At 41.3% G+C, this 20,994-nt stretch overlaps 2 protein-coding genes across 5 annotated transcripts in view; one reads left to right on the top strand and one right to left on the bottom strand.

Annotated features, from left to right (window-relative positions):
- Nucleotides 1-20,994, bottom strand: part of C8H7orf50 (chromosome 8 C7orf50 homolog) — a 255,846-nt gene that overhangs the window by 182,016 nt on the left and 52,836 nt on the right. The gene's annotated exons all lie outside the window — the stretch shown is intronic.
- GPER1 (G protein-coupled estrogen receptor 1) lies at nucleotides 996-19,863 on the top strand. 2 transcript variants are annotated; one of them, XM_066577506.1, is made up of 2 exons: nucleotides 996-1,285; nucleotides 18,216-19,863. In XM_066577506.1, the coding sequence occupies exon 2, from the start codon at nucleotides 18,535-18,537 to the stop codon at nucleotides 19,615-19,617; it is 1,083 nt and encodes a 360-aa protein (XP_066433603.1). In that variant the 5' UTR covers nucleotides 996-1,285; nucleotides 18,216-18,534; the 3' UTR covers nucleotides 19,618-19,863. The 2 variants fall into 2 exon arrangements, with proteins under 2 accessions (XP_066433603.1, XP_066433604.1); XM_066577507.1 differs by lacking the exon at nucleotides 996-1,285 and adding an exon at nucleotides 11,784-11,846.

Here is a 20,994-nt window from a genome sequence, read left to right as displayed (position 1 = left end):
GGGAAAGAGACCAAGAAGGAAAGAGAAGAGAAGATAAAGGAAAGGAACAAAAAGAGAGAAACAATGAAATAACTTTAGAAATGAAAGGAGGAACAGCGACTAAAGAAGTAAAAGATACAGATAAGAGGTAATAAAAAGGAAAGCTACTGACAGATCAAACACATGAGGAGAATGAAGGAATGAACAGGCTAAACAAAATAAAGAATACAGAGAATCAAGGAAGGGGGAAAGAATACAGAGAATATGGGGAGTAGAGGGGATAATGAATTAAATAAGTCAGTAGGCGAGCAGAGAGAGGTAATGGACCATGGAAGAGAAGGAATGAGCTGACAAGATAAGGAATGAGCTGGGAGAAGAGGAATGAGCTTACAGAGGAGGGAGAGAATAGAGAGGAAGACATGTGAAAAGAAACAGTGTATACAAAGGAATTGGGAGCGGAAAATGAACCCTGACTGAGAAGACGACCGAACCGGGAGCTGTGAAATAAAGTAGAATCATTTAAAGGCCAGCAACTAGAAAAGATGAGAGCCAAGGAATGAGAGAACAGAGAATGAAAAAAAAAATCAAGAATGCACAGTATGAGCCAAGTACCAAAGTAAACAATAAGAAGTCACACAATTACCCATATCATTTATTTTGATCTTATGTGCACAAGCATGACTACTATATCTCTCTCTGTATGTATGTATGTGTATATATATATATATATATATATATATATATATATATATATACACACACATACATACACACACATGTATGTGTGTGTGTCTTTTGTTACTGAGAAGACTTTATCTTAAAAAGTGGGTGCAAATGCACGATGAGAGCTATAACAAACCAAAATGAATGCAAAGTATCACAGACAATCTGAAACTCCAACCAGGAATCTGTGACATGCCTGGAAACCAGAGCTGTCTGCAGCCGGCAGAGGAAGGGTTAACCATAGCCTTTAAAGGAAGCCGGTTCAGCAGCGCTTCCACCAAACACAAATTAGAACAACCCTGGGAATCTATGAAGCACCAGTCTGTTGCCAAGGACATAAGGAATGAACTCCTCCACACTGCTCCTAAAATCCCCGTCATCTAGAAGGAGATGTCTCTATTACAGCCGAATGTCCCATCAAGTTTTTTTTAGTGCTACTGAATCATACAAATAGGTGACACCTCTGCAACATGCGCTATAAGGCAGAGAGCAGAGAAGCCTCAGCACTTGTGGTCTGGGATGTCTTGTAAGGATCTGCTGGATACCTGACAAGGAACATGAGAGGAGATGCAAAGACAGAAAGGTAAACTATGTACTGATCTGCCGGGTGCTCTATGTAGGGGGTCCAGGGAAGGGCTCTTGTGTTTAAGGAGGTAACAGGTGACCCTTTACTTGATACTACAGCCTCGCCATTCTCTTGTTATCTGTAGAAAATTATTGTAAAGGAAGCCTGTAGAGCCACTGACCTCATTACCCATTTGTAAAGCACGCTGTAGAATGAGCAAATCCAATGTATACTACATATTATGGAGAAGGAGCTTCCAAAAGAGGAAGATAAACTTCTGCCTGCAGCGTATAGGAACTACTTATACTACATGGTAATTGCAATCTTCAAGACGTTGCAAGGTATCCACACAGTTTAAACTGATCCAAGTCATATTCCTTAGATGTTCTGCACCACGCAGCCACTTGTTATTCTGCTTACACCTTGGCTATTACAGTTGGGACAAGGGAGAAGCCAGCAATTATACATGCAGCCAATAACGCAATGAAAATGATCGCCCTTGATTTGAGGCTCGTTAGGGATATTATTTGTGACATACAATATTATGCAAAAGTTTTAGGCGGGTGTTGAAAAAACATATACTGCAAAGTTAGAATACTTTAAAAAATAGAAGTGATACCCTGTTTCCCTGAAAATAAGACCTACCCCCAAAATAAGACCTGGCATGATTTTTCAGGAGTTTTGAGGATTCAGAATGATTTTTCAGGGTTTTTGAGAATGCTTGAACTATAAGCCCTACTCCAAAATTAAGCCCTAGTTAGTTATTTAAAAAAGTCAATGTAAATAGTGTCCAGGCAGCTATACATGTAAAAAAGTGAAATCTTTTGGAGCAAAAATTAATATAAGACCCTGACTTATTTTTAGGGAAACACAGTAATAGTTCGATTTTTGTCAATAAACAAAAGAGAAATGTAAATCAAATCAATATTTGGTATGAGCATCCTCTGTCTTCAAAACAGCATCAGTTCTTCCAGGTACACTTGCACACAGTTTTTGAAGGACGTTGGCAGGGAGGTTGTTCCTAACATCTTGGAGAACTAACCACAGATCTTCTGGAAATGTCAGCTTTACTCAAATCCTTCTGTCTCTTCATGTAATCCCAGAGAGACTGGATGATGATGGTTGTTATCAGAGGTCTATGGGGTCATATCATTACTTCCAGGACTCCGTGTTCTTCTTTATGCTGAAGATATTTCTTAATGACATTGACTGCATGTTTGGGGTCGTTGTCCTGCAGCTGAATAAATTAGCAGGCGTCTGACTTCGATTTTTGGAAGCATTCTTACTTTGCAGAATCTTGTCCCACACCTGCCTGAAACCTTTACATAGTACTCTCTGTGACTGTTCCATATAGAACACATAAAACAGTCATAATAACCAAACAAACTGTCATAATCTAATCAAATCAACTAAAAAATACAACCATTATTATAAGGGGTGGGCAGCTGCTAACATAATCATCACAGGTCATCAATGGCAATTCATTGATCTGTTCCTAATGCCACTGCATGATAAAACTTAGAACCAGCAACAAGATACACCGCTTTAAATTAGGACATTTCTGACCTTCATCTGATTCATCAAGTTGTAACGCCTCCTTAGTGAAGGTGTAAGGTGACATTTACAAGAAAACCATTCTGATGTTTCATCAATACGCTCAGCAAGTCCATATAGGTGGAGGTCACTTTATCAATCCGATAGCAAACAGCCTAATGAATTGTTTCCGACCGATGGAAATCGATAGCAATTACAGTAATGTGCAAAAGTTTTAGGCAGGTGGGGAAAAGAATGCTTTAAATAGTAGAAGTGAAAATAGTTTGGGGGTCAGTTAACAAAATGCAAAGTGAGTGAACAAAACAGAAATGTAAATCAGATCAATATTTGGTGTGACCGCCCTTTGCCTGCAAAACAGCATCAGGTACTTTTGCACACAGTTTTTGAAGAAACTCGGCAGGGAGGTTGTTCTAAACATTTTGGAGAACCCAGACAGACTGGATGATGCTGATATCAGAGGTCTGTGGGGCCAGATCATCACTTCCAGGACCCCCTGTTCTTCTTTACACTAAAGATAGATGTTAATGACATTGGCTGGATGTCTGCTGCGAAATACATCTGGGGTCAATCAGACTCCTTCTGTTTCTGAAAAAATTGTAACTTTGCAGCATTTTTTTCCAAACCTGCATAAAACATACACAGTGCCGTTTTGAACTAAAATAAAAATAAAATAAAATATATCAGACCCGATCCTTTATTATTACTAAAGTTCAACTTCTACTGATGTCAAGTTCATCTGTCCACCTGGAATAACTTTAATAACCAAAATACATTTGCTTGCTTAGGGTCACAGGATCCGATACGGGATAGATATTGTGTAGTTTATCGTATAGGTGTAATGATTACATCACCAAGGGTCAGGAATTGCAGTACTACATTTCCCAGAATGACCAGTTAGGACATGCTGGAGCTTCTGGTCCTCAAACCGTTGCTGTGCCACTGACTGCTAGAGGTTGAGCTACTAATGCACAATCCATGTATGTAGCAACAAACACTATTTAATTTCAGAAATGTCTGATAATAAGAGGTCGGGATAACAGTCTCTAACCTCCTATCTACTTGATAATACCAATTGCATGCAGGTCGATAACATCTGTATCAGCTGCACGGATCTCGTCTTATACTTTGTACCCTGCAGAATCCTTAAAGCACTATATACTGCGCTAATCCCCATACAATGTATCCCATCTGCCCAAATATTTAGCATAGTTTGGGCTTTTTATCCAAAACCTCAAACAAGCCGTATTTACACAGGCGATTACCGTGCGCGAATTCCGTGCTATATATGGACGAATGTGCACGAGAGTATGACCCATTATGTACTACGTGTTTATACATACGGGCAATTCTCTCTGATTGAGGGTCTGAGATAGAATAATCACAGCATGTTCTATTTTTGGTCGATATCGCTCATTATAGAAGAAAATCACATTCGCAAACAGATGCAATTTCCGTGTGAGTGAGATAGGATTTTTTTATTTTTCCTATTGAAACAACATGCAATTTTCACACACATGAAAACCACATGTGCAGCAATGCTCCTCACAAAATGCATCACAATCGCGGGTAATCACGTTTATAATATAAGCACAATATTGGTCAGAGCTTCTCAGACCGATATGGTGCTTGCCTGTGTAAATATTATCGCTCAAAAGATGTCTTTTGGGCGACTTTAGAGCGATAATCGTTGTGTTCTTTACAGCATAAGATGATCGCTCAGATGTTGAGCGATCACCTTGCGGTTTGAGCGAAGGATGCAGAAGACACGCGGGGCCGCTTGTCTTTTGCATCTAGCTGTTCCCCGCTTGGAGCGCCCAGCTGTTATACAGCCGAGCGCTCTGAGTGGAGGTTGCAGAAGACAAGCGGAGTGGCCCCACTTGTCTTCTGCATCCAGCTGTTCTCTGCTCGGCGCGCCTGGCTGTTATACATCCGACCGCTCTGTTCCTCATACCCAGCCTGTTATCAGGGAGCGGGATACACTGCAGTCAATGGGGTCCATTCAACGCCGTTCAGTTCCGTTAGGCCACGGAAGTCCCCTTTCTTGCTCCCAAAACGGAGGAAGAAAATGGAATACCCTCACGTAGATGTGAACGCGGCCTTAAGTCGAGCGCACACGAAAGAGTCAGATTCCACATGCGATAGGCCAGCAGCAGATTACGGCTGCGAGCCAGGCCGGTGACCCTGCGTACCTCATTAAACTGTACTGCGGATGACCGTGGCGGCTCGCCGTCGGTCACGCGTAGTATAGTTTTCTTTGTTTGCATTTGCCGTGCCGTTGCTTAGCGATGACGGATACCCGCAGCCCATACATGATGTTCATTGCGTATGGGCTGCGGGTTGGACGGCCTCCGTTGACATCAATGGAGGCTGTCCACGTGGATTCCACTGCAAAATAGAGCATGCTGTAATTTTTCTTCTACTCGTGGAATATGCAATTCGTCTGCGCAAGTGTGAAGGAAAATAATCGAAAGTTCATGCCTTTTAATGCCCGCGTTTTACCACGAATTGTCCATGTGTACGGCGATCGTGGAATCCACAATAATGGCCTAAGGCTGTATTCACACTGTGGATTTTCATGTGTAATTACAGTGAAAAGTAAATAAACCGTGATAGATGTGTTTTTCTCTAAAAACCCATTGCACTTGCGTAGAAAATCGCTGGCCTGCAAGTGCAATATGGGTCCGAGTTACTTGGACCGATATCTCATTCCCCGTTGTGAATGCGCTGATTTTCCCAGAATGTAAAATATGTAGAACATCAGTATAACATAAGCGCTTCTGCTGGTACAGGAAAGTGAACGGCGATGTATATCTGCATACAACCTTAGGCTGGTGACGCACCGCTGTATTTTGGCTACCGTTTTGCATCCATAATACGGATGTGCTCTACAGCCTGACCGCGGGTCTCCTGACCTGAACTCCAGGCATCATACATCCCTATGGTACTCCAAGTTCATGTCAGGAGACCGACAGTCAGGCTGAAATGCACTTCCGTATAATGGATGCAAAACGGTGGCCACAATCTGGCTGTGTGTCACCGGCGTAGACCATAGCAGCTTGCTAAATCATTCCAGGAGCGTATTCGACTTTTTAGTGACCATTAATAAGAGCTTTCATAACCGTGGATAGATGATAAGCGCCAGCAGCAAATATTTATTCACGTGGCTACCTGACTCCAGGGATCTGTCTAGCCCGGCTCTACATATATATTAATATAGAGGAGTATGGAGACAGTATGTGAGGAATCTTCCCCTCTGCATTTCATCATTCTGAATACAGTCAACATTACGAGGACAGACCTACCAATTATATCTGAAGAGCTGGAAATGGAAGGCCCTTGTGATTAATGGATGGATCCTGGCTCCAGTCTATGATACACAGCCGGACCTCCATGTGCATGTCTGATTATGATTGATGTTTCTTCTATCAATTATGTGTATATGCATGGTGCGCCGCGTTACCAATGGTGAACATATTGTATTTCTCGGTTCTTCTTAAGTAACCACAACTTCTTACAATTTTCCGTGCGGATAACAGATAAACACCTGTACAAAAGTAACTCGGGTGAAGCCGGGTATACCCACATAAAGGTGAGGTAAATTCTCCTCAGTATATATACATAAAGGTGAGGTAAATTCTCCTCAGTATATATACATAAAGGTGAGGTAGGTTCTCCTCAGTATATATACATAAAGGTGAGGTAGGTTCTCCTCAGTATATATACATAAAGGTGAGGTAGGTTCTCCTGAGTATATACAAATAGAGGTGAGGTAGATTCTCCTCAATATATACACATAGAGGTGAGGTAGGTTCTCCTTAATATATACACATAGAGGTGAGGTAGGTTCTCCTGAGTATATACACATAGAGGTGAGGTAGATTATCCTCAGTATATACACATAGAGGTGAGGTAGGTTCTCCTGAGTATATACAAATAGAGGTGAGGTAGATTCTCCTCAATATATACACATAGAGGTGAGGTAGGTTCTCCTCAATATATACATATAGAGGTGAGGTAGATTATCCTCAGTATATACACATAGAGGTGAGGTAGGTTCTCCTCAGTATATACACATAGAGGTGAGGTAGATTCTCCTCAGTATATACACATAGAGGTGAGGTAGATTCTTCTCAGTATATACACATAGAGGTGAGGTAGATTCTCCTCAGTATATACACATAGATGAGAGGTAGGTTCTCCTCAGTATATACACATACAAGTGAGGTAGATTCTCCTCAGTATATACACATAGATGAGAGGTAGATTCTCCTCAGTATATACACAAAGAGGCAAGGTAGATTCTCCTCAATATATATACATAGAGGTGAGGTAGATTCTCTTCAATATATACACATAGAGGTGAGGTAGATTATCCTCAGTATATACACACAGAGGTGAGGTAGATTATCCTCAGTATATACACATAGAGGTGAGGTAGATTCTCCTCAATATATACACATAGAGGTGAGGTAAATTCTCCTCAATATATACACATAGAGGTGAGGTGGATTCTCGTCAGTATATACACATAAAGGTGAAGTAGATTCTCCTCAATATATACACATAGAGGTAAGGTAGATTATCCTCAGTATATACACATAGAGGTGAGGTAGATTCTACTGAGTATATACACACAGAGGTAAGGTAGATTATCCTCAATATATACACATAAAGGTGAGGCAGGTTCTAACCTCAGTATATACACATAGAGGTGAGGTAGATTATCCTCAGTATATACACATAAAGGTGAGGTAGATTCTCCTCAGTATATACACAGAGGTAACGTAGATTCTTCTCAGTATATACACATAGAGGTGAGATAGATTCTACTCAGTATATACACATAGAGGTGAGATAGATTCTACTCAGTATACACACATAGAGGTGAGGTAGATTCTCCTCAGTATATACACAGAGGTGAGGTAGATTCTCCTCAGTATATACACATAGAGCTGAGGGAGATTCTCCTCAATATATACACATAGAGGCGAGGTAGATTATCCTCGGTATATACACATAGAGGCGAGGTAGATTCTCCTCAATATATACACATAGAGGTGAGGTAGATTCTCCTCAATATATACACATAGAGGCGAGGTAGATTATCCTCGGTATATACACATAGAGGCGAGGTAGATTCTCCTCAATATATACACATAGAGGTGAGGTAGATTCTCCTCAGTATATACACATAGAGGTGAGGTAGGTTCTCCTCAGTATATACACATAGAGGTGAGGTAGATTCTCCTCAGTATATACACATAGAGGTGAGGTAGGTTCTCCTCAGTAAACACACATAGAGGTGAGGTAGATTCTCCTCAGTATATACACATAGAGGTGAGGTAGGTTCTCCTCAGTATATACACATAGAGGTGAGGTAGGTTCTCCTCAGTATATACACATAGAGGTGAGGTAGGTTCTCCTCAGTATTTACACATAGAGGTGAGGTAGATTCTCCTCAGTATATACACATAGAGGTGAGGTAGGTTCTCCTCAGTATATACACATAGAGGTGAGGTAGATTCTCCTCAGTATATACACATAGAGGTAAGCTGGATTCTCCTCAGTATATACACATTAAGGTGAGGTAGATTCTCCTCAGTATATACACATTAAGGTGAGGTAGATTCTCCTCCGTATATACACATAGAGGTGAGGTAGATTCTCCTCAGTATATACTCATAGAGGTGAGGTAGATTCTCCTCAGTATATACACAGATGTAAGCTGGATTCTCCTCAGTATATACACATAGAGGTGAGGTAGATTCTCCTCAGTATATACACAGAGGTAAGCTGCATTCTCCTCAGTATATACACATCGAGGTGAGGTAGATTCTCCTCAGCATATACACATAGAGGTAAGCTGCATTCTCCTCAGTATATACACATCGAGGTAAGCTGGATTCTCCTCAGTATATACACAGAGGTGAGGTAGATAATCAAGTTGCAATCCCTTTACTTTACCTATTTACATACTGAATCTCCAGGATTCACGTTTTGATCGCAAATTACCGCGCTTGGACAATAAATTTCTAAAATGAAACCTGCTTAGGACGGCTCCACGACCTGAAGGTAGTGTGTGTGCAAAAAATCGTGCTTAGAATTGAATAATCAAGTTGCAACCCCTTTACTCTTCCTATTTAAGACCTAATGAATGGTCATGCCCATTTTCAAGTTTGAACGACACTGGGAAGTTAGTGGCAAGAATAAGGCCGACCCGAGCCCCTGCAGGGACCAGTGTGGCGCTCACCTCTCCCGCAGCTCCGGCTTTTTGATGTGCCGGCTGCCGGCGCATGCGCAGAGCGGAGTTGGCGGCACGGGAGTGACATTTCTGTGCGGGCCACTGTGATTATACGAGGGCAAATCGCGGCTGTCTGCCTAGGATTGCCTTTTCTAACGCAATCCTATGGCAGCTTCCACGGGCGAAAATTCTGCGGGAAATCCCGCCGCAGAATTTTCGCCCTTGTGCAGAGGGCAAAAAAAGGTTATGTTTTGTAATTTTTAAAAAAAACTCCAGGAGGGCAGTTTTTTTAAAAAAAAGTTTTCTGGGCAAAACCGATTAATGATTTGTCCTCAGGGGATTCCCAATGCAGCAGGCCAGTCGTGCGTCTTATGAGATGAGCGGAAGTGCCCTAGCTGGCTTCACACCCGTTGTAATGAATGATAATTGAAGTGGCTATTACACTTCTAGGTCCATGCCCAGTGTCGGAGATGGAAGTGCTGGATGTTTAATAATCACTTCAGCCCCCAATAATTTCAATGAGAGTGAAGCCGACTTTGGCATTCCACTCCTGTTCCCGATGATGACGTCCAGCCAAGCTGCACTGACAGCGGGCCAGGCGATCAAGTGATTGCGGTGGTTCTAAGTGGCGGGTCCTTGGCAATTAACTATTGATAGCTTTTCCTAAGGATAGAAGTAAGGGAAACAGCAAGCAGCGCTCCTTTCTGAATGTTTGTGGGAAATGATGACAGTCAATACACCCTGAAATCCACAGGTAGCGCACAGTACAGAACCTTTCAAAGACCGTATCCTAGGTGCACCAAAAATCCTATTTATTCTATCGTTATGCTAGAGGAAAAAAAGGTGATTTTTTTTTATTTCTAGGATGCATCTTGGAAAGTTTTCTGGACTATCCTGAGGGCAGGTCATCAATAATTTTTGCCCAGAAAACCCTTTTAAAAAGTTCAATTATACTTGTTGCTGGTGAGATCGTTCATGTGAGCAATCCACATTGCAGCCAATCACTATCTTATGCATGTTGCCCGGTAGGGGTCAAATTAGCAAAATTTCGAAAGTTCCGATTTTAGTTTCTAAAAACAGTAACAAGCTATAAAAGTTTCCACCTACTAGTTACCCAAGGAGGTGCAAAGTACTCATGAATATAACAGTCACCCCAAAGTTTGTTATAAAGTACATATTTTTATACTGTGCTTTGCTTTTATTAGCCATATTTAATTCAGGGACGGGGGTCTAATACATAACGTGCCAAAAACATTGTGAGAAATCTTGTTCTATTGTGTATCTGATTTCTAAAGTTTGCAGTGCTATGTGATATCTTTAGCTACATCTCTGTCATGTTTCATGTGAATACAAGAATAATGACAGTGCACAATGCATAGGGGTGAGGCCAACTGAGGCTAAAGGCAACCTTAAGAGCCCCATTTCCTATATTTTTAGCTTCGGACGGAATGTTAAGTGTTCTATTCCACTATTGTATAGATGCACACCTATCTCTAAGCATTCAAACAACTGCACTGACAATTCCCATGTTATTTTTAATACTTACCCTGAATATGTTTTCCTCTTTACTAAAGAACAATACCAATCCCCTCCCTTCCTTATAAGCTGCACCAAATACGCCAGGTTATTGTTAAACACTTCAAAAGTAGAGATCAGGCCCATGCACACAACTGTAATACAGCTTGACACAATTTCCAGAGTTGTATGGAATTGTAACATGGAAGCTATAGAAGTCTTTATGGTACCAAGTTATAGAGGGTGTCTAAAAAGTGTGGAAAAGTCCATATAGAATGAAAATGGTTTGGCAGACACTGATCTGATTTTGTATACGAGTTTCGGGGGAAAAGGGAACTTCTTAGGCCAGGTCACTAACATGTCGGCCATTTTGAATGCCACCATCTTGAATTCAACTCTAGTTTTTCCAGTGGGAAGGTAATTGTATGATATATCAGACTGGCAGAAAATTTCACCAGAAAAACATTGGTGTGCTTCATTTTAACGTAAATTTAATCGTTCTCATGTTAAAACAGTCATTTTTCTTGATTCCAGGCAATGTGAATGATGGCGTTATCTCAAGCAGGACGTGTTGAGATCATCGTTCTGTCAGGTGAATGAAGCACATGTCATCACAGAATATTTCAACCAACGTGACTCAACCAGACTTCCCAAATTCCCTTCATTACTGAACAGCATCTGACAGGGCAAACAAAGGTTTATCTGAAGTTGCTACGTCACCCATCCTGCAGATTCTCTCCGATGATCTGGGTCGTCCTCCATCGGATCTCGTCGCATCTGCAATCTGTAGGGAGGCCATTTATGTGTAGACAGAATTCGCTGTATGGAGACATGACTAACCCCACAATTCTTGAGACAGACGAGTCCTATGATGGGGGCACTCGCTGAATGAGCCCATAACAGTAGCTATTGATGGTTGATCAGTAACAGTTTTTGGTCATCCTGATTTCGGTTTATCAGCGACAGAACTCGTTTCTTGGAATTTAGAAAGAAGTTTGGCCACTGCGCTGTGGTTAATAGATCATCTGGTTGGGTGGCATTCATTGAAATCTGCAGTAATCTCACATGCGCTTTGTTCACCTGAAATAAGCACAATCTCAACGTGTTCTACTTAACAGACTGCCATCATTCACATTGCTTGTAATGAAGAACATCACTGTGTTAACAGAAGAACAAATCCAGTTATGTTAAAACTAAGCACACCATTGGTTTTCTGGTCCAATTCTCTGCCAGTTTGATATATCACACACCTACCTTCCGATTGGAAAAGTAAGAGTTGAATGCAAGATGGCGGCATTCAAAATGTCTGTTCTTTTGGTGACATGGCCTAACAAGTTTCTCCCTTCCCCCACAGTTTGTATGCAAAATTGGATCATTGTCTGCCAACCTTTTTTCATCCTATATAGGCGTTTCCAGACTTTTGAGATACCCTATACTGCCATAGTCTGTACCAAATCAAACCAAAATTGTGGCATGCTCAATCAGATGTCCTATTAGATAAAGGTAATAGCTCTGCACTGCAGAGCTGCAAGAACTAAATGCACCTACATGCAGGTTCAGTGTACAAGAGACAATAACTGTAGAACAAATCAGTAAGAAATAAATCACTTTCTTTCCACTGAAAAACAGATTATCAGCACTATAGCTTATCAGTGGATTGATAGCAACAAGGAGAAGTGGAGTCATTATGGGAAATGCACAGATCTGTAATGTGCTGCTCATAGATTGCTATGGATCCTACAGTACAGACAAATAAATTAGATTTCATGCAAAGGTTTCCATGTTTCTTCACAAGCTGTAGGGCGTAGGTATTCTGGCACTGAACAAAGACACAATACGGTTGTACATGGAGTGCCCATTGCTCTGCATTATACGCCATTGAGACTCCTAACCATGTGCTCTCAAAAGGTGAGCATACTCATGTAAAATACAGGCCAAGGTAAAAGGGAATGTAGTTAGGGGAGTGGTTAGCACAAATGATTTTGCTAGTTATTCCAGAGTCCCCAGTTGTAATAGTGCCACCTCTTTGTGGCCCCAATAGTAATTGTTCTCCCTCTCAGTGAACTCTGTGTTAACCGTGCTCTTTCTCAGTGGCCCCAATTGTAACAGTACCGCCTTTAGTGGTCCCCATAGTAATAATGCCCCTCTTAGTAATAGTACCCCCCTCTCAGTGGCCCCTGCGCTAACAGTGCTTTTTCTCAGTAACCCAAATAGTAATAGTGCCCCTTTTAGCGGTTACCATAGTAATAATGCCCCCCTTAGTGGCCCCAGTTGCAGTAATGCTCCCTTAGTGATCCTAGTAGTAATAGAAACCCCCTTAGTAGCCCAAGTAGTAAGAGTGTTCTCTTAGTGGCCCAGTAGTAATACTGACCCCTTAGTGAACCCAGTAGTAGTAAGGCCTCCCTTAGTGGTTCCAGTACTAATAATGCCTCCCTTAGTGGCTCCAGTAGTAATAGCATCTTAGTGGCTCCAGTAGTAATAATGCCTCCCTTAGTGGCTTCAGTAGTAATAATGCCTCTCTTAATGGCTTCAGTAGTAATAATGCCTCCCTTAGTGGCACCAGTAGTAATAGTGCCCCCTTAGTGAGCCCAGTAGTAGCAATGCCTCCCTTAGTGTCTCCAGTAGTAATAATGCCTCCCTTAGTGGCTCCACTAGTAATAGTGCCTCCCTTAGTGGCTTCACTAGTAATAGTGCCTCCCTTAGTGGCTCCACTAGTAATAGTGCCTCCCTTAGTGGCTCCACTAGTAATAGTGCCTCCTTTAGTGGCTCCACTAGTAATAGTGCCTCCCTTAGTGGCTTTAGTAGTAATAATGCCTCCCTTATTGATTCCAGTAGTAATAATGCCTCCCTTAGGTGCTCCAGTAGTAGTAATGCCTCCCTTAGTGGCTTAAGTAGTAATAATGCCTCCCTTAGGTGCTCCAGTAGTAATAATGCCTACCTCCGTGACTCCAATAGTAATAGTGCCTCCCTTAGTGGTTCCAGTAGTAATAGTGGCTCCCTTAGTGACTTCAGTAGTAATAATGCTTTGCTTAGTGGCTTAGGAAGTAATAATGCCTCCCTTATTGATTCCAGTTGTAATAATGCCTCCCTTAGGTGCTCCAGTAGTAATAATGTCTTCTTTTGTGGCATAAGTAGTAATAATGCCTCCTTTGGTGGCATCAGTAGTAATAATGCCTCCCTTAGTGGCCCCAGTAGTAAGAGGACCCCCGTTAAGTTTCCTTCCCAGCTCTGAAGAACCAACCTGGAAGCAAGCAGATCATCAAGCTCTATCATTCACTTTCAAGTTCTGTCAGGACACTGCTGCAGCATTCAGAGATCCCCACTCCTCCCCCGGCATCTGCATGGCGTACACCATGTGCACGATTTGATTTTCTGAGTTTGACCTAATGACATTTTCTTACTGGATGTAACTATTTGGTAGCCTGCTAATTTACAATGAACCATGTAAAACAAGAACATTACTCTTCATAAAATGCAATCATCAAACAAGGATCCGAATTGCACATAGCTTTTAATCTCCTAATTACCCAATTATGTCATAACGTTACTGACGATAATCCAATATAAAGATATCTCGCATCACATTAAGCAGGTGAAAAATATGCACAAATATTAAATGGAAACCTTGAACTGAGAACAGTCAAACATTGAGCTGTGTACACACCGCCCCATTCATGTACATGCACATATGTTCAGACACACTTATCCTAACAATGGAGCATCTGGCATCCCGCATTCACTCAGGAGACCGCAATAAGAAAATGTAGAATGAAGAAGACGGTGAGCACTAAAAAACAGGCTGTCAAGAGGTCAAGCACTGCTGTTATAGAATATTCTATACCCAATACAGAATAACACTTTATTTACATGAAGTGGGCATAATTCCATACCCACGGTATCGCAGGCATTGGATGGGGTAAAATTGGCATAGACCAGGTTGAGATAGCCATAGGAGTGCGTATCGGGACTGCAATACCCGTACATTCTCCTGAAACAAACATATGACACTGTAGAACCCTACACTGCTCTAAATTCAGCTCAGTAGAAGGGGGTCGGAGAACTGTGGCCATAACATGGAGGTTAAAATGTCCTATTACTTTTCTAGATGTGGTGGCAATGACTAGCACCAATCAATAAGACTGGCACTCATTGACCTGGCCTTTACACAAGCCAATTCAGGCTCTATGGTGAATGAACAATCTTGGGCATTTCGCCATCAGTGTTTGTAGCCGCCCTTGGATATCTTGGTATTCGTATTCAAGTAAAAATGGTTGCCGGCAGCGGTGTATCATCATTGACAGCAGGACATACCCCATTCACACAGGGAAGATGTGCTGCCAGCATGCCAGCAACAATGATTTCTGGTGCCACATTAAAGATGCAATCACATAATCATCAAGCATTTGCTAGTTCTTCAGGTGATCAGTAGGACCATGACTTGGCCCCATGAGCAGGCAAACGAACCTTCCTAGGAGATTTCTTGCCTGATCATCAGGCCATATAAGAGGCCCCTTATGCTGCATTTAGACTGAACGATAATCGCTCAGAGAATTAGCTCACACGAGCAAAACTAAATGATAATCGTTCAGTTGAAACGCAACCAACTTAGTAGTGCCCCAAGAACAAGAATCGTGAGGTTCTCGATCATCCTTCAGTTTCGACCAGCATAAAAATCATTGCCGGCTCGTTCACTTGTCGGGCAGTTTAAACACTGAACAAAAAGTGAGAATCGTGCAGTCTGAACATGCTGCCCAAGCGTGGACGAACTGGTGATGACGTCATCAGCTCATTCGCTCGGGCAAAGGAGAATCGCTCCGTGTAAAAGGAACATTAGAGTTTAGCTGGCCATGCAATGCCTTTGTAGCAAATACACCAGTCTGTTATCAGATGTTGACTGTTGGAGGATGGCTATCTACATGAGAACCTAGTATTCACCAATATTATTATACCTCCTCATACCCAAAAACGTTCATTTTCTTAACGATCCAGAAAACCTTTCGCATCAGTGATGTCAAACTTGTTATTTCTTGTTGGCTTAAGGTTTCAACAAGTTATTAGTTACGAAATAATTTTATCTAATACTTGAGGTCAATATAAAAAAATGGTGAGTGTAAGTGGTTAAATGGGATTGTCGGGATATCTAGGAATACGATAATGCCAGCAGATGAAAGCGCTGCCTTGTCAGAGGCCACCCATTTAAAACCAGGGCAATATACTTGTTGACTGCAGTCATCAACTAAAGAGTCTGCACACACCCTATTTTCTTCGACATCTGGAGGGGTTTTCTCTGAAACCTCAAAAATAGGAGTCACACAAAAACTGAAAGGACCACAAACTTTCAATTGCCAAATGGAGACCAGCCAAGTTTGCACTTCACAAGGTCTTTGTTCGTTTCCGTTATTTTTGAAGAATAGAACAGTGTAGTCGACCACACTATTCTATTTATCCTTCAAAAATAACTGAAACCATGACTTTCATTTGTCAAATGGAGACCAATTAGGTCGTTTGTTTTTTTTTACAAGGTTTCTATTTGTTTCTATCAGGTTTCCATCTGAATTCCGTTTTTAAGGATTCGGATTGAACCAGAGACCTAGAGGAAAATGCTGTGTGAACACATACTCCTCTTTGAGTTGTTCACCTTTAATAAGGGATCACCTAGAAAATAAAAATCATGTCAACTGAACACTTCCTAATAAATATTCTGCTCTCGGTTATGCTTGAGAGATCCCATGACAGACGACTGGAAGCCAGTCTAAACAAACCACCAAGAGGTCCCAAGGGACATTTGGGGTTAAAGATTAAACAAGGAGTTTATTGTGTTGGGACTTTAGAAGAAAATAAGAGAAACGGGGTGAATTGAGTACAAGTTCCATGCAAATAAAAAGAGGGAGATGATAAATAGCCCCTTCAACACAGCCAATTGATTTGGAATCAAGGAACCAGAGGTCTAGTTCTCAGGGCACACAAGCTGCAGCTGAAGCATTATTAAACAGGCATTCTGAGATTAAGACAAAAATATTTTATGAAATACATGTGTTTGTATACAGCCACAGAGGATTACTAAATCCAAAAATAATTAATAATAATAAATGTAAATAGAGATTATTTTCAAAGTAAAATCGCAATGCAAGCCAAAAAAAAGGAAAAGGCTACAGCTCATTTCGACAGTCAAGCCTGAATCAAGAAGTTCTTTTAAACACATTTACACGCAAAGATAATCTTTCAAACGATTGAAAGAATGAAAATTTTAGCAATCTTCTTGCATTAAGTGTTAATGGGCACTAATGTCCATTAACACTTTATCCTCTTCATTTGCATGTAAATGAGGCTCCAGGAGCTGTTTGCAGAGCCCAGGGTGTAACTAATCACACGCCCTGCTGTGCACACAGCTGCACTGTTCTCATCAGGGCTGTTGATGGAATAGGATATAATCTCCTGACTCCAGTCGAGAGCACAGCATGCAGTCTATTGAGAGATATTTTATCTCTCTGCGGCTGAACGATGGATTTTGAGTTCACCTTAAAATCATCATTCAGACGAAAAGTGCATGATGACAGCGTTTACACGTAACGATTATCGCTTATTTTCGGTTGTTTGAAAGAATTTTGAGCTACAATAGTTACGTGTAAATGGGCTTTAATAATGTAAAATTCACAAGTGAAAAACATAATCTCTCTCTTTGATGGTGGCCACTGCTCATGTGCCATTTGCAAGATCTAGGAGCTTTTATGACATGAAAAAATTACACATGAACATAGTTGACAAAGTCCAAAAAATCCTAGGTTCATCAAATTGAACCTATAATCCTAAACCAAAACACCTATAAATTAGTTGCCAATTATCTCAAATTTAAGTGAAAAAAAATTCCTTTCCGACTACAAATATGAAAACTGGCATAAATCCATGGATTAAGTAACTAGGGTGTCCCGATATCAGTCTACGGTTGTCCATAGCCTTGAAGGGGCTGTCCAAGTTTAGAAAACTATGGTTGTTTTCTTCTAGAAATAGCACCACACCACGTGCACGGGTTGTGTCTGGTATTGTAACTTTGCTCCATTGCAGTGAAAGGGGTTGAGCTGTACTATTACACACAACCCATAAACAGGAGTGACACTTTTTTTTTGGAAGAGGGCAGCCATGTTTTTGTAATCCTAGACAATCTCTTTAAGATAGCCATGGACTGTAGATTTTTGACAGCAGAAGAGGTTTATTTGGTAAACTTTGTGCTAACAGACATGACAGATGGCAGTTACCTGTCAAAAAAGTGATCTGCCATGTTTAATTTTGCCACTGGCTGTAGTCGAACAGTCTTTCAGGCTGAACGACAGATCTGCATTTCATCAGTGGAAGCTCAGACTAGGTCACAGACCACAGAAGAGATTGATTAGTCACTTTGTCTGAATTGTCGTTTTACCTTGTAGCATCTAAGATAACAACCTTCATAGACCAACCATGACTGACAAGACATTCAGAAAACATCCCTCTGAAACCCTCAATATGGCCAGCTTTCTTGTACAACCTTGGCCTGAGGTCCCTACTGCCCATGACTGACTTGCTGTCATCTCAGTAAATATTTAATACTTCTGTGACTTTGAGCAAACAAAGTATATTCAAGTAACAAATGATTCTATTTTTCAGAAACTGCACAATGTAAAGATTGAAGAATCCAAGAACTGTAGGTCAACTCAAGTCAACTCAATAGATCAGTCTAGGCGTGGAAATGGTCTTCGTACAGGAACATAAAGGATGCCTTTTGACTTGTGGTGATCTGACATTTTTATTTGTCTACCGAGCTTCCAATTTGATAAAGGAAGGAGGCTCCTCACGAGAAATGATCTCTAGTAATTGACTGCTTCGAAGAGGTCACAGCTAAGCCATTAATGCTGACCACAGTATGGATCTTAACCTGTCAAATTTTGTATTACTGCACAAATTTCCCTTTTATTAAAGCCTCAGGATGGAAGCATACAATACAGCCAGGCCATCGATCACTTGCAATTTTTCATTACTAGAGCTAAACGAATCCTATTATTGCAATGAGAGCTCAACCAGTGGTGGCCTTCTGGAAGTCAACAGGCATTATTTCATTGGGCTCCTGTTATCATGCCTCTACACAGTTTTGCTTTTCCCCATAGGATTTATAGGAAACATCATGATTTTGGTGGTAAACATCCGTTTCCGAGAAAAGATGACCATCCCGGACTTGTACTTTATCAACTTAGCTGCTGCCGACCTCATCTTGGTTGCAGACTCTCTAATTGAAGTTTTCAATCTCAATGAGAAATATTATGACATTACCATACTTTGCACATTCATGTCACTTTTTCTCCAAATCAATATGTACAGCAGCATATTCTTTCTAACATGGATGAGCTTTGACAGATATATTGCACTGACAAAAGTGATGAAATCTAATATATTTCGAACTAAAGAACATGCGCGATTAAGCTGCGGGCTGATCTGGATGGCCTCTATATCCGCAACGTTACTGCCATTCACGGCGGTACAAGTGCAACATACGGAGGATGGCCATTTCTGCTTTGCAGATGTCAAAGAAATCCAATGGTTGGAAATTACGCTGGGGTTTATCATTCCTTTTGCAATTATTGGCCTCTGCTATTCCTTGATTATTCGGGTGTTGATAAGGGCGCACAAGCACCGACAACTGAGACCAAGAAGACAAAAGGCACTGAGAATGATTGTGGTTGTTGTTTTGGTGTTTTTTATCTGCTGGCTACCAGAAAACGTATTTATTAGCATTGGACTACTGCAAAACACGGATGGCCAACAAGACAATGAGTCTTTCAGGCACAGCCACCCTCTTACGGGACACATTGTTAACTTGGCAGCTTTCTCGAATAGCTGTTTAAACCCCCTGATTTACAGCTTTCTTGGTGAAACCTTTAGGGAGAAGCTTCGACTGTACATCAAAGACAGGAGGAACATGTCTGCCCTCAATAGGTTCTGTCAAGCGTCACTTAAGTCAGTCATTCCTGAGAGCACGGAGCATTCGGAAGTCAAATATAATAGTGGAGTGTGACTAAATAATTAACTGTTTAAGCGGAGTTAAGTGCCTGTCTGATTTCAGCTATAATAGAGTCTTTGTGGACTATCTCCAGTTCATTCCTGGTGCAAGTCATGAAGTTCGGTGGAACGACACCCCGTTAGCTGGATATACAAAACTGTTGAATGTTAGAATGGTTTATCGGGGTAATGTACATTTTACATTTAATGTATCACTATATAATTCCAATGTCTGACATCATTTCTGTGACAAGTAAAAGAAATTATCCTGGCTCACGTATTCGGTCTCACTGGGTTTTTCTCTGTGTTACGGAAAGTGCCAAAAAATAAGAAAGCAACACACCAATAACAATTGTAAAAGACACAAAATAGCAGTTTGTATGTACATATCACCTGCATAGAAAGTGGATTTATTTAGTAAATACATTTCATTTCTGATCTTGCAGTGTAGTATAGGTCAGAGCAGCATTCACAATTCTTTTGGTGGCGTCACTGTGAACAGTCAACAATCTTGTCGTCAGATGCCAGCAGAATTATGAATGCAGCTCTGTGCTATAAAAAGGGCTAAAATTCACTGCAAGATAGGACTCTGTTCCCATCGGTGTCGGAAGCTCTGTTCAGAGCCTATAGCATAGATCTGTGCAAAATTTTGAAAAAACTCAGGAGGACATGACGGAAAACGGACTGACCCTATTACAGTCAACAGGATCCATTCCGAGTCGATTGGTTCCGTCATAGGACAGGGCTGGCTTTGTATGTTTCTGTTCCTATGATAGAACAGAAGAGTGAAAAGCATAGCACAGATGTGAACATAGTCTAAGTAATGCAATGTACACTCACTGTCAAAAACTATTAAGCACCTAGGAGTTGTCGGAATCGAATGAAACTTTATGTGTGATTGTAACGTTGATATAAGTAAGTGATTACATATCAGAGCAAATGGATAATTTATTGCAGAAAACTGAACACATGAAGGGAGGCTCTAGTACTCTGTTGTACCGCTTCTAGCTTGGATACAAGATGTGATACGGGTGGGCATGGAGGCTCTAGTACTCTGTTGTACCGCTTCTAGCTTGGATACAAGATGTGATACAGGTGGGCATGGAGGCTCTAGTACCCTGTTGTACCGCCTCTAGCTTGGATACAAGATGTGATACGGGTGGGCATGGAGGCTCTAGTACTCTGTTGTATCGCCTCTAGCTTGGATACAAGATGTGATACGGGCGGGCATGAAGACTCTAGTACCCTGTTGTACCGCCTCCAGCATGGATACAAGATGTGATATGGGCGGCATGGAGGCTCTAGTACCCTGTTGTACCGCTTCTAGCTTGGATACAGGATGTGATATGGGTAGGCATGGAGGCTCTAGTACCCTGTTGTACCGCCTCTAGCT

The sequence above is a fragment of the Eleutherodactylus coqui genome, chromosome 8, assembly GCF_035609145.1.
Source record: "Eleutherodactylus coqui strain aEleCoq1 chromosome 8, aEleCoq1.hap1, whole genome shotgun sequence".
Taxonomy (NCBI): Eukaryota; Metazoa; Chordata; class Amphibia; order Anura; family Eleutherodactylidae; genus Eleutherodactylus; species Eleutherodactylus coqui.
The sequence above is the reverse complement of the archived record's forward strand: the minus strand, read 5'-3'. Positions and strand labels throughout refer to the sequence as shown.